Source organism: Anolis sagrei, chromosome 3 (assembly GCF_037176765.1).
Source record: "Anolis sagrei isolate rAnoSag1 chromosome 3, rAnoSag1.mat, whole genome shotgun sequence".
NCBI classification, from domain to species: Eukaryota; Metazoa; Chordata; class Lepidosauria; order Squamata; family Dactyloidae; genus Anolis; species Anolis sagrei.
The window spans coordinates 183117442-183130906 of NC_090023.1; the positions used below are offsets into that span (position 1 = coordinate 183117442).

Genomic DNA, 13465 nt, shown 5'->3' on the forward strand with positions numbered 1-13465 from the left:
AGCAGCCCCATTTTTTTAACGAGCTTCAGCTCCGCTCGTTAATGGGATGGAGGCTGCTTTGCTGCTGGTGCCTGGATTGGCTCACCCATCGCCTGAAGTGTAGATCCAACCCAGGACGACCCTCTCCACGGCTCCCATCCGACTCCAAGCCCTTCCCTGCCCCGACTGAGCAAGAAACGGAGCGGCTCCCCGCAGCGCCTGGGTTGGGCTGAGCCCTCCTGATTCTCAAGCCTCCAAAGCCCGGCGCGCTCTTCCCATTCGTGGAGAAGCACGTCGCTCAAAAGGAAGAGGATTTGCCCCGCCCTGGAAGACTGAGGCATGCTGGGAGGTGTAGTTCCTCTAAGAGACCAATGCATGCCTCTTCCTTTTGAGCGACGTGCTTCTCCACGAATGGGAAGAGCGCACCGGGCTTTGGAGGCTTGAGAATCAGGAGGGCTCAGCCCAACCCAGGCGCTGCGGGGAGCCGCTCCGTTTCTTGCTCAGTCGGGGCAGGGAAGGGCTTGGAGTCGGATGGGAGCCGTGGAGAGGGTCGTCCTGGGTTGGATCTACACTTCAGGCGATGGGTGAGCCAATCCACCGGCAAAGAGCGGTGCTTTTCGGGCTTGGATGTTGGGTACCGTGCGCCTTTGCCGTTGCGTCCTCGCCGTGCGCTTTTACGCACGGAGTTTGGGAACTTGTTTTTGGCACGGCTTTCCTGGCACCGTGGAAGGAGCCTGTGAACGGGAAATGGATCGGGTGTGGAGTGAGCATTGCCCCCAACGCTTATCAGCTCTGACACTCGTGTTTGATCTCGTGTGTGTCGCGTACAAAGTTGGGAAAAGTTCCTCTTTATCCGAGCGCGCGCGCGTTGGAAAGCCTTGCTGAGGCGAGGAAGGTATGCGGTTGCTTGGCATTCTCGACATGCCTCTTGGCTCCCTGTTTGATCAAGAAAAAAATTGTTTCTAAAATGTTTTGTAAATATTTACGAAATTTCGTAAATAACAAAACATTTTTTTGGAAAGTTTTGTAAATATTTTAAATATCGAAACAAAAAAACACCCCAATTAAGAATCGAATTTAGAAACAAATTTTTTCTTGATCAAACAGGCCTAATATTTACATTATGATTCATAACAGTAGCAAAAATACAGTTATGCGATAGAAACAAAAAAATATGGCTGGGGGTCACCACAACATGAGGAAATGTATTAAGGGTTCATGGGATTTGGAAGGCTAAGATCCACTGGTTTACTAGAAGAAGTTACAATTTCACAAGTACAAGAAAACCCACAGTGTGCTACCAAGGCTTTGTCATTCTCCAGAAATGTAGCAATAGGGGGCAGGCGTAATAAGTGTGTGTGTGTGCAGGCCCTTATATGCCTGTAGGTCTCACGTGAATAGATCTCACCCCAGATCCCATTCACAGTCTTGCAAAAGATACGTCATTGTAAGACTTAGTCCGGAGTTTGCTCTGAGCAATCTGGATTCAAGGTGACGAGTCATGAAGGCTCAGTGCAAACAAACTAGTATGTAGCCTGAAGATGTCTGGACAGAAAAAGGGAAGAGATAAAGAAAGTTAGGAAGATGAAGTTTACTTGAGCAGACCTGATCTGAAAGATCAGTTTTGGCTGAAGACCAGTTTTGTTGAACAAAGATTGGTTATAAGAGAAAAAGGGCAGGAAGTGGAGCCATGCCCCCCCCCCCCACCTCAATACTTCTTTTACAAGTCCCAGAAGGTCTGAATCCTATTAAATTCAGACAGATGAGTTGCATACCCACTTCAGTTGTCATATAGGAAAAATGGGAAAGGTTATAAGACACATAAAACGTTTTTTCAATTACAAAATTGTTTTTACTGCACAAGTAGGTTTTGCCTTCATAATACTTATTGTTCTGTCGCCGCTGGGCTTAAAATGAATTGCAGTTAAAACAGGACGGGCAACTTTAGCCCAACAGGAAGAAGCCAGGGCCCCCGAAGAGAAGCTTGAGCTTAAATACAACAAAGTCTTTATTGATGAACAATCAAACAGAAACTTCTTTTGTCTTCAAAGGTTAAACCAATGCTTCCAGGCTTCAAGCAACTGGTGGTTTCTAACTGTTTCTTTGCTTTACTTTAAAGGAAAATCCCTTTCCAAACTTCTCCCAGGCTAACTGTGAACCTAAATCTAACTAGTGTGGATCCACTACCGGGCTGAACTGCGTCTCAAAACTGAGTGGACCTACCAGTAGGCCTGTAGTCACGTAGCTGGGGTTATTGATGTTTAAAGCTGTTATTCCCTCCGAAATTCCTCAGGGCTCTAAGGCTGTTTCCCTGGAACCTTTGGGAATCTTTAGATGCTCTTAAGACTGTTCTCCCCCGGAAAGTCTTAAGGGTTGAAGCCTTTGTGCAGGAGAAAGTCTGTACACTTCCTGTACATTGACTTCCTAGCTGAGACTAATTGAAAAATGGCCCCCTTCCCTTCCTAATTGCCCTGAGCAAGGGGCGGGACCAAACTCAACAATGATGGACAGGTGGCTTGCCCTATAACTGCAACCAAAAGAAGCCACCTATCTGCAGAGTCTCTGAAACTTAGGACTGCAAACAAACATTCAATGCAAAGCAAACAAAATTGGAGCTCCTGGTACAGCTGTACCAGAACACCCATACTTTCACAATAGAACCAGACAAATGGAAGGGACACCCCTAGGTCCCTAACAACAGCACTGGTTATTTGTTAAAGTAGTAACCATCCAAGTACAACCCAGGGCTACTTAGATGAGACCGGATCCAGAGACTTTAAAAAAGACGAGATTATGAAAAATCTGATGTCTGAGAACCATTATTCCTTCATTCTTTCTTAACAAAAGTAAGTTAGAAATGTACCCCCAATACATCACTGGTTGTTCATAAATGTGTAGCTTTCGTTGTGTGGTTGCGGGCATCAAGGAAGTCATCCCAGGAAGGACAGACTTCCTAAGTGCAGATGTGGCAGTATTTTATTGACTATGTCAAGACATCTGGTCTTGCCATCGATTGACTTCTCTGGATACATAGTCCTTTAGTGCCAGGGTGAGAAGAACAACTCCATGCTTAATAACAATGACTCAAGTATGTGCTTGACCTTTACGTCCACTTACATATAGTACCATAGACCAATGTTTCATACTAAACCATATAATAAGGAAATACACCAAACAAAACAACAATCATGTATTTGCCACTTTTATTGACCTCTCTGCTGCCTTTGACTCCATTAACAGAAATAGATTATGGAGAAAGTTACAAAACTCTGACATGGATTGCAGACTGGTGAGACTGATTCAGGAATTATAAACCAACACAGAAATGAGGGTCAGAGTTGGCAAAAACGGTTCACTGACAGAAGCCTTCGCCACAACAAGTGGAGTAAAACAGGGATGTGTATCGGCTCCCACTCTTTTTAACATCTATGTGAATAATTTAGTGACATGTTTATCCAAAATTGACTCCCCTTCACCAGCAATCAGGAATAGAAAGATTTCCATCCTGATGTACGCAGATGATTTAGTGCTCTTATCCCTTTCTCGGTTGGGTCTCAAAAACCTTTTGAAGGCTTTCAGTAAATATTGCCAAGAAGAATATCTATCAATAAACTACTCTAAGACCAAAGTGATGGTTTTTGGAAGACACTGTCCCAGGTACAAATGGATGTTAGACCAACATGCCATAGAACAAACCCAATTATTTAAATACTTGGGAATTGTTTTCAGTTAAACTCTTTCCTGGAAACATCACAGCGAAGCAGTGAAGCTGAAAGCTCAGAAAACAATAGGTGCCCTAATGAAATTCTTCTATACACAGGGTGGCCAGCTGATAGAACCTGCCCTTAAAACTTTCAGCAGTCAAGTACTAGCACAGGTGCTTTATGGTGTAGAAATCTGGGGTTCAGATACCAACCTTTGCAAAACCCTGGAAATTCTGCAGAACAAGTTCCTACGAAAGCTTTATTATCTTCCTGCAGGAACCCCTGCAGCGCTTCTGTGTACCGAATCTGGATTGCCATCAGTAAAATCAAGAATAGATTGTGCCCAATTAAGATACTTCAAACGAATTGCTACTCTTCAGGGCGACCGGTTTCCTGTGTTGTGCTACGAGGAAATGAGTGGCCATGGACAATGGAGATCCGGCCTGGAGGACCTCTTACTCAACTACAATCTTCCTGAATTGAATTCTGCCCTGGACATGACTAAGAGACAACTAAGAGACTGGCTATTTTGGATTGACTCAAGAAGGACTCTGCAATCAATCAGGAACTCAAAGTTTTCCCCATGGTTTCCCTTTTTGAAAACTGAACACTTCAGAGCCAGATACCTGATTAAGCTCAAGCCTCCTTCCTTGAGAACCGCCTTCACTGAGCTGCGATTTCAAGTGATGCCAACCGCAGTGTTAGATGGTCGCTACCAAAATGTTCCCTGGGAAAACAGACTATGTATTTGTAGTCAATGTCAGGTAGAAGACATTGTGCATTATCTGTTAGTCTGTCCATTGTATAGTGACCCAAGGGAAAGACACCTGAAACCCTTGTTGACACAAGATGAAGAAACAGTGCGGTTTCTACTGGGCAATACAAATGACTATGTAACTTACAAAGTAGCCCTTTTTGCTCGCTCTGCAAAAAAGATCAGAAAGACAGAGTTAGATAAAATTGCTATCAACTGCCAAGGAGATTCTAAGGGTTAACTGGATCCTCTCCTAAAATGTATTTTAGCTATTATTAACTTCCATTGTTTTTGCTGTGGGAGCAAATTATGGTTCTGTTTAGTATCTTTGGTGCCTGTACTCTGAGGGTACTATTGTGTATGTGTGGTGCTTTTTGTCATGGCCTTGGGCCCGTACAATAAACAATTTTGATGATTTTTGATGTCAAACATATCACTGTCAAAAAGGGGAAAACATTGAAAAAATGTTTATGTGGGTCAAAGCCTCAAAAGGAAGTGATTTCGAAACAAGAAGTGCAGTTTTGCAAATGTTGTCCCTCTGTGATTTATACACATCTTCAGAGAGGTGTGTCATTTAGACAAGTCCTATTAAGTCCTGTGATATTTTTGTTAGATAATTTTTTTTACAAATATCCTTAATGGGGGATAAGGAAACAATTTCAGGGATTAAGTAATGGCACGGGCAGGGAGGTCAGCAACATTTTAGAAAACATCAGCAGTCATACAAGTAATCTTTTTATCATGGTTATTGTTACAAAGGTCAAACAGCATTCTGGAAAATGTTCTTTAAACCTTTCATAAACATTTATTGATGAGGAAAATAGAACTGAACCTGAGCAAACTGATATTTCTTTGATAACAAGGTTGTAAATGTCTCTTTCAGGCATCACTGAAATCTGCCAGTGACAGTGTCACTGACATTTGACATTTCTTTACATTCATTTCTTGTCCTTTCCCATAACAGAGTCCTGTTGAGTTTATATACCAGAAGGGTTTGATGAACAAAAACAGCAGATTACTCCAAAGTATCCACAGTGAAGACCTGTAAGTCCTCTCTTTTTAACATTATCTATAATACTTTCACTCTGCATTCTATTTATCTATTTGCGGTATTTGTATACTGCCCTTTTCAACCCTGAAGGGGACTCAGAACAATTCACAGTATATTTTTTGGGCTTTGCTTTTTGGCTTTTGCAACTTTTATGTTTTGCTTCTAAGTGACTAAAATGTATGTGATATTCTAATGTAGAAGTCCTTGAACTGTCCCAGTTGAATATAAATACTCTCCACTGTTTTGTTTAAAATGCATTATACATCTGTCTACATGGCTATTGTTGCATCTATTGACAATGTCTCTTATTCACAGACTAAGGACCAAACTAGAGCTCTGACAGCCTCCACACTTAGCAATTGTGTATATATTTTATGGTAATATGAAATGTCTGACTGCAAACAGATGTAGCAATGTCTGACAGATTGACAGTTTCGAATTAGGCTTTTTACCTTCCTGAGTATTGAGTTTACCTATGACCTCTTTACACACTGCTGGAATCACCAAGTATTGGCATGAATCACAGTGATTTTGGTGATGCCCACCCAAGAGGCATGGTGACTTGTTGCCCCACACTAGCCTGGCTTTTCCCTACCTCATCACAAAGGGAATGTGATGACAAAGGGAAGCAAGGGAGTTGGCAAGGGCCAACAAACCAAACAACTAGCAAAACATAAACTAAGACCTTGGTTTTGGACTGCGGCATGGAGGGGGGGAGGTGTTCCACTAGCCGAGGGGCCCCCATAGAGGTCGTGGTGGGGAGGGGGAGATGCGGAAAAAGGAGACCTCAAATTCGGCCTAATTCGGACCGCTTATCTACATTAATAATCCCAAACCAGTCTCCTAAGGTAAATTGGTGTAACCAGGTGAGCGGGCCCTCTGGATTGAAGGTGGTGCTGTTGAACGCCAGATCTGTCAATGGAAAAACGACCTTTATCCAGGATCTAATCCTGGATGAGCGGGCAGATCTGGCGTGCATCACGGAGACCTGGCTGTATGAAGCTGGAGGCGTAAATCTTACCCAGCTCTGTCCCCCAGGCTTCTCCGTACAGCACCAACCGAGATCCGGAGGACGGGGAGGCGGGGTCGCAGTGGTCTATAGAGATTCCATCCATCTGACCAGGAGTCCCATCCCGCAGACCACAAATTTTGAATGCGTCCACCTGAGGGTGGGTGACCGGGACAGAATAGGGATTCTGCTAGTGTACCGTCCACCTCGCTGCACTACAGTCTCCCTACCTGAGCTAGCGGGGGTAGTCTCGAGCCTGGCGTTGGAGTCTCAACGGCTCCTTGTGCTGGGGGACTTCAATATCCATGCCGAGGCGACCCTCACAGGAGCGGCTCAGGACTTCATGTCTGCCATGGCAACCATGGGGCTGTCCCAACAAATATCTGGCCCCACCCACTGTGCTGGACATACATTGGACTTGGTTTTCTGCCAGGGATGGGAGCAGGGTGGCGGTGTGGAGGAGTTGTCCATCTCTCCGTTGCCATGGACTGACCACTTCCTGATCAGATTTAGGCTCACTGCGCCCCCTAACCTCCGCAAAGGTGGAGGACCCATTAAGATGTTCCGCCCCAGGAGGCTTATGGATCCGAATGGATTCCTGACAGCTCTTGGGGATTTTCCCGCCACCTCGGTAGGTGACCATGTCGAGGCCTTGGTCGCTCTCTGGAATGGGGAGATGACCAGGGCAATTGACATGATCGCTCCGGAACGTCCCCTCTCAAGTAGCCGAGCTAAACCAGCTCCTTGGTTTACTGAGGAGCTGGCAGCGATGAAGCGAAGGAAGAGGGAACTAGAGAGCGTGTGGCGCTCGGACCCAAGCGAGTCAAATCGAGCACAGTTTGTGTCCTTTCTAAGGGCATATGCCGCGGCAATAAAAGCTGCAAAGAAAACTTTCCTTGCAGCCACTATTGCGTCTGCAAAAAACCGTCCGGCGGAGTTGTTTCGGATTGTCAGAGGTCTTTTAACTCCCGCCACCTCAGGCAGGAGCCCTGACAATTCGGTCACGCGCTGCGAAGCATTTGCTCGGTTCTTTGCAGACAAAGTCGCCTTGATCCGTTCTGGGCTGGACACCATGTTAAATGCAGTCTCTGAGGATGTGACACGAGCACCTACTTGTCCTATTTTGATGGATTCTTTTCAGTTTGTGAAGCCCGAGGATGTGGACAAGATACTTGGAGGAATGAGGCCCACCACGTCCATCCTAGACCCCTGCCCATCCTGGCTTCTGAAGGAGGCCAGAGGGGGATTGGCTGAGTGGGTAACGGTGGTGGTTAATGCCTCCCTTCGGGAAGGCAAGATTCCAGCGAGCTTAAAACAAGCTATTATAAAACTGCTGTTGAAGAAACCATCATTGGACCCCACTAAATTCGACAACTTTCGGCCTGTTTCCAATCTCCCCTTCTTGGGCAAAGTCATGGAAAGCGTGGTGGCCTCACAACTCCAGGTATTCTTGAGAGACACGGATTATCTGGATTCGGCACAGTCTGGTTTCAGACCGGGACATGGAACCAAGACGGTCTTGGTCGCCTTAGTGGATGATCTGCGCCGGGAGCTAGACAGGGGGAGTGTGTCCCTGTTGGTGCTCCTGGACCTCTCAGCGGCCTTCGATACCGTCGACCACGGTATCCTTCTGGGGCACCTTGCGGAAATGGGTCTTGGGGGCACTGCTCTGCAGTGGCTCCAGTCATTTCTGGAGGGCCGTACCCAGAAAGTGTTATTGGGGGACTCCTGTTCAACACCACAGCCTTTGACCTGTGGGGTTCCACAGGGCTCTATATTGTCCCCCATGTTGTTTAATATCTACATGAAGCCACTGGGTGAGATCATCCGGAGTTTCGGGGTGCAGTGTCATCTGTACGCAGATGATGTCCAACTCTGTCACTCCTTCCCACCTGCTACTAAGGAGGCTGTCGAGGTCCTGAACCGGTGCCTGGCCGCTGTAATGGTCTGGATGAGGGCGAACAAACTGAAATTAAATCCAGACAAGACAGAGGTACTCCTGGTCAGTCGCAAGGCCGAACAGGGTATAGGGTTACAGCCTGTGCAGGATGGGGTCGCACTCCCCTTGAAGGCGCAGGTTCGCAGCTTGGGTGTGATCCTGGATTCATCATTGAGCCTGGATCCCCAGGTTTCACGGGTGACCAGGGAAGCATTTGCACAGCTTAGGCTCGTGCGCCAGCTGCGCCCGTACCTCAGGAAGTCTGACTTGGCCACGGTGGTACACGCTCTGGTCACATCCCGCCTCGACTACTGCAACGCTCTCTACGTGGGGCTGCCCTTGAAGACGGCCCGGAAGCTTCAGCTAGTCCAGCGCGCGGCAGCCATGTTACTAACAGGAGCGGGACGCAGGGAGCATACAACGCCCTTGTTGTTCCAGCTCCACTGGCTGCCGATCTGCTACCGGGCCCAATTTAATGTGCTGGTGTTATCCTACAAAGCCCTAAACGGTTCCGGCCCAAAATACCTTTCGGACCGCATCTTGGCCTATGAGCCCACGAGGGCCTTGAGATCGTCTGGGGAGGCCCTTCTCTCGATCCCGCCTGCTTCACAGGCACGTCTGGCAGGGACGAGAGAGAGGGCCTTCTCGGTGGTGGCCCCCCGGCTGTGGAACACCCTCCCTGTTGACATCAGACAGGTGCCCTCCCTTGTGTCCTTCCGTAAGAGCCTAAAGACATGGCTATTTGAGAAGGCATTTAACTGAGTGCTACATTAACTGGCAATGACAACTGGAACGGAATAATGGACTACGAGATTGGTTATGATTCTACGATAAGACGGAGCGGATTATTTTTAGTGTAATTATATTATTGTGTATTAGTGATATGTTGATTTTTCGTTATTGCTTTATTGTAAATTGTCTTTTATATGTTGTACACCGCCGTGAGTCGCCCTAGGGCTGAGAACGGCGGTCAACAAATGCAGCAAATAAATAAATAAATAAATCACATGGGGAGAAGTGTCAGTAAGCTGGCTGTCCCTATGGATTCCTATGGAAAGATGGGGTGCCTCCCGTCTTTCGCCGCTGGCTATTTTTTGGTGGTGGCAGGGGTTTCTTTTGCCACAGAGCTTTCCAAGAAGTACTTCTTTGGGATAAGATGGGAGCCACTGGTTTGATTTATTATTTGTTGTTTGTAGTTTTGTCATTGAATGGTTGCCACTGTATAATTTTGTTGGAAACTGCAAAGTCTCCTCGGGGAGATAGAGCAGGTTAAAATTATTATTGTTATTATTATTTTACTGATACAAAAACACAGTATGTCATAGCAAATGCTGCTGCTGCTGACTATGCATGCCCAGTGTGGAACATATCTCACCACACTAAAACAGAAGATGTGGCTCTTAATGAGACATGCCGCATTATCACAGGGTGTCTGCGCCCCACACCACTGGAGAAATCACACTGCTTAGCCGATATTGCACCGGGAAGTACATCCGCCGGGAAGTAGCAGCCAATAGTGAAAGGACCAAGGCAGAGACATCTCCAGCTCATCCCCTGTTTGGGTATCAGCCAGCATGTCAACGACTTAAATCAAGACATAGTTTTCTTAGATCTACAGAGACACTTGCTGGAACACCCCAGCAAGCGAGAGTCCACAAGTGGCAGGCCCAACCCAGCACCTCAATCCATGGGTGATACCAGATGAGAGACTCCCCCCTGGGCACACAGAAGACTGGGCGACTTGGAAGGCGCTGAACAGACTGCGCTCTGGCACCACGAGATGCAGAGCGAATCTTAAGAAATGGGGCTACAGGGTGGAATCCTCGGCATGCGAGTGCGGAGAAGAACAAAGCACTGACCACCTGCTGCAATGCACCCTGAGCCCTGCCACATGCACAATGGAGGACCTTCTTGTGGCAACACCAGAGGCACTCCAAGTGGCCAGATACTGGTCAAAGGACATTTAACCAACTACCAAGTTTGCAAAATCTGTGTGGTTTTTCTCCCCTTTTAATCTCTGTGTTTGTTTTGTTCTGTTAGAATTGTAATACAATGGTATGGTTGCTGATGACACCATAAATAAATAAATAAATAAATAGCAAATGAGATCTATATGCTGGATTTCATATCACAAAATCACAAGTCAAATATTTCCCAAGCATCTAGGACTGTGTGATGTATTTTCAAATGATGCGCGCAGATCCAAGTAAGGTGGCCTTTTGCAGTTGACAGATCATGATTTTGTCAATGTTTATTGTTTTCAAATGCCGACTCAGATCTTTTGGCATGGCACCCAGTGTGCCGATGACCACTGGGAACACCTGTACTGGTTTATGCCAGAGACTTTGCAGTTCAATTTTGAGGACCTGATAACGGCTGAGTTTTTCCTGTTGTTTTTCCTTGATGCGGCTGTCACCCAGTATGGCAACATCAATAGTCCAAACTTTTTTCTTTTCCACAAGAGTGATGTTTGGTGTATTGTGTTCCAAAACTTTGTCAGTCTGGATTCGAAAGTCCCACAGTTCATTTTCCACTACCTTTGCAGGTTTATGTTCCCACCAATTCTTTACTGCTGGTAGGTGGTACGTATGTCCTAAGTTCCTGTGAATCATTTGGGCCACAGAGTTGTGCCTTTGTTTGTAGTTCGTCTGTGCAATTTTCTTGCAACAGCTGAGGTTATGATCCATGGTTTCATCAGCTTCCTTGCACAGTCTGCATTTTGGGTCATCAGCTGATATTATTATTTGAAACAGAACAAGATGAGTCCACAGCAGACAAGATCACTCTGCTGGCTGTTGCATTGGATCACACGTTGGACACTTCCCAAGTGTCTAGGACTGTGTGATGTATCGGCGAATAATGCGTGCAGATCCCAGTAAGGTGCCCTTCTGCAGCTGGCATATGGTAATTTTGTCTGCGCTGATTGTGTTTAAGTGCAGGCCAAGGTCTTTAGGCATTGCACCCAGTGTGCTGATCACCACTGGGACCACCTTGACTAGCTTGTTTTTTTGTTTTGTTTTTTTGTATTATTATTATTATTATTATCATCATCATCATCATCATCATCATTGGGGTCTGAGGCAAAACTGCTAAAAATCTTTTCCTGCCACTGAAAAACTGCCCATGTGAAGAGGTTCATAAACCTGAGATGGGCATGGGCATTGTCATGTCAATGAAAAGACGTAGGGTTTCCTATTTGCATTCATAGGAATAAAGTCAAAGTTTTTACATTGGGCATTTTTTTTAACAGCACTGGTATTTTCCTTATGAGGATTCTGCTGACTATGGCTCCTTCTACACTCATATAAAATCCAGATTATCTGCTTTGAATTGGATTATATGGCAGTGTAGACTCATATAATACAGTTCAAACAGATAATATGGATTATCTGCTTTGAATAGGATTATATGGCAGTGTAGACTCATATAATACAGTTCAAACAGATAATATGGATTAGCTGCTTTGATAACCTGGATTATATGGCAGTGTAGAAGGGGCTTTAGTCTATGCTGTCATCCCCATCAATTTGTTAATTGAAATATTTGCATTCTGATATATATTTTGTGATGTTCAATAAAATTATTTTAAAATTTAATACAGTAAAATAATAATTTACACAATGTATAATTATACTAAACAATTTACCAATTGTCTATTCTTTGTAGGTTTTAAGTTTCTTGAGTGGCAAGGACATACAAAGCTGAGACATAGGAAGTAGATTTCCCCCACAAAAGGGAAGATACAAGTGACTACTTCTCTGTGTTAGAGAGTAACAACGAGGACCCAAACCTGGGTGTGAAGTGAGTAGGGAAAATCTTGTGAAATATTACCCAGAGAAGATATGTAGGCTCCCAGTTCAGAGGCTATCTTCCAAAGTCCCTGCAGGAGGTTTTACAAGGAGGAATACACAGGAGAATGTAGTTAAACAATTATTAACATCCCTCCTAACTTACATAGGAATGTGATTAAATTTTACGGGACAACCTGGGTCATCTTTAAACTTCAAAGTAACAACCCTGTCCAACCAGTTAATTCCTTTTCTCTTCTTCCATCTTTACCAGTGACTAGATTGAATTGCCTAATATAAAAGAGCAACTTAAACTATTTTTTGTAATGAGCTGCAAAGGTTGTGATCCATTTAAATTAGATGTTTATTCTTGGGTCTTTTAGGCCCAGAGATATCAAAGTTTATTAATTAATATTGTCAAGACCCAGATGCTTGTAAACAATGCCAGACACAAAATAAAGGTTCAAACACAGCTTTATTGATAACAAAAGGACCAAAAACGCACTTAACAGCAGTGCAGAGGGTCCTATGAGTGATTTGGCACCAAAAAGGAGTTGTTTCAATAAACAAAAATATAATCCGGATTATAGCTCTGCCTTATAATCCACTATAAACAAAAAGTGAAGCAAACTGCTTAAAAATCAAGATATAGCAAAAATACAGTCAATGGAGCATGAAAAACACAATTTCAAAACTAAGAAATGTTTCAGTCACAAAGATATTAGCAAACAAAGTCCAGAAAAGCCAGAGCGTAGTCAAACCGGTCCATGGTCAATTCAAAGTTAAGCAAAGCTGGAACGCTGGAAACGCTGGAGAAATAGAGGTTCAGGAACACACGAGGCTGAAGCCCAGGACCCAAGGGTGAGAGTTGGCAGCACAAAGAATTAAGTCCGATAAAGACACTTTGCTTCCTGCAACTAGATGTGCCAACAGAACCCCCTTATATCTCAAAGATCATCCTCAGAGCTTGATGAGCTCCCCACCCTCTCGTCATCGCTATCACCTGCTCCCAAGTCTGCAGCTGAGTGCCCATCCCTCCACCTCTGCCATTTACTATCAGGGTTCAGATCCTGCCAAGAATCACCTGGCTGCCAGTCCCCAGTGAACCCCTCAAACTCCTCACTAGAGGTGGGCTGGTTTCAGATTTCCCTTATGTTTTGCATACGGGTCCAATCCAATTCCTCCCCCTCCATGTCACTTCCAGACCCAGAACTCCCCTCAAATCCCAGGAAGTCATCCTC

At 45.1% G+C, this 13465-nt stretch overlaps 1 protein-coding gene across 1 annotated transcript in view; it reads left to right on the plus strand.

Moving 5' to 3' along the window:
- Positions 1 to 5483, plus strand: part of LOC132771124 (gastric triacylglycerol lipase-like) — a 29333-nt gene extending 23850 nt beyond the window's left edge. Inside the window, exon 11 of the mRNA XM_067465719.1 lies at positions 5402 to 5483. Within this exon, the coding sequence (XP_067321820.1) occupies positions 5402 to 5412 (11 nt within the window). The 3' untranslated portion in view covers positions 5413 to 5483. The remainder of the gene's footprint in view (positions 1 to 5401) is intronic.
- Positions 5484 to 13465: the final 7982 nt, after the last annotated feature.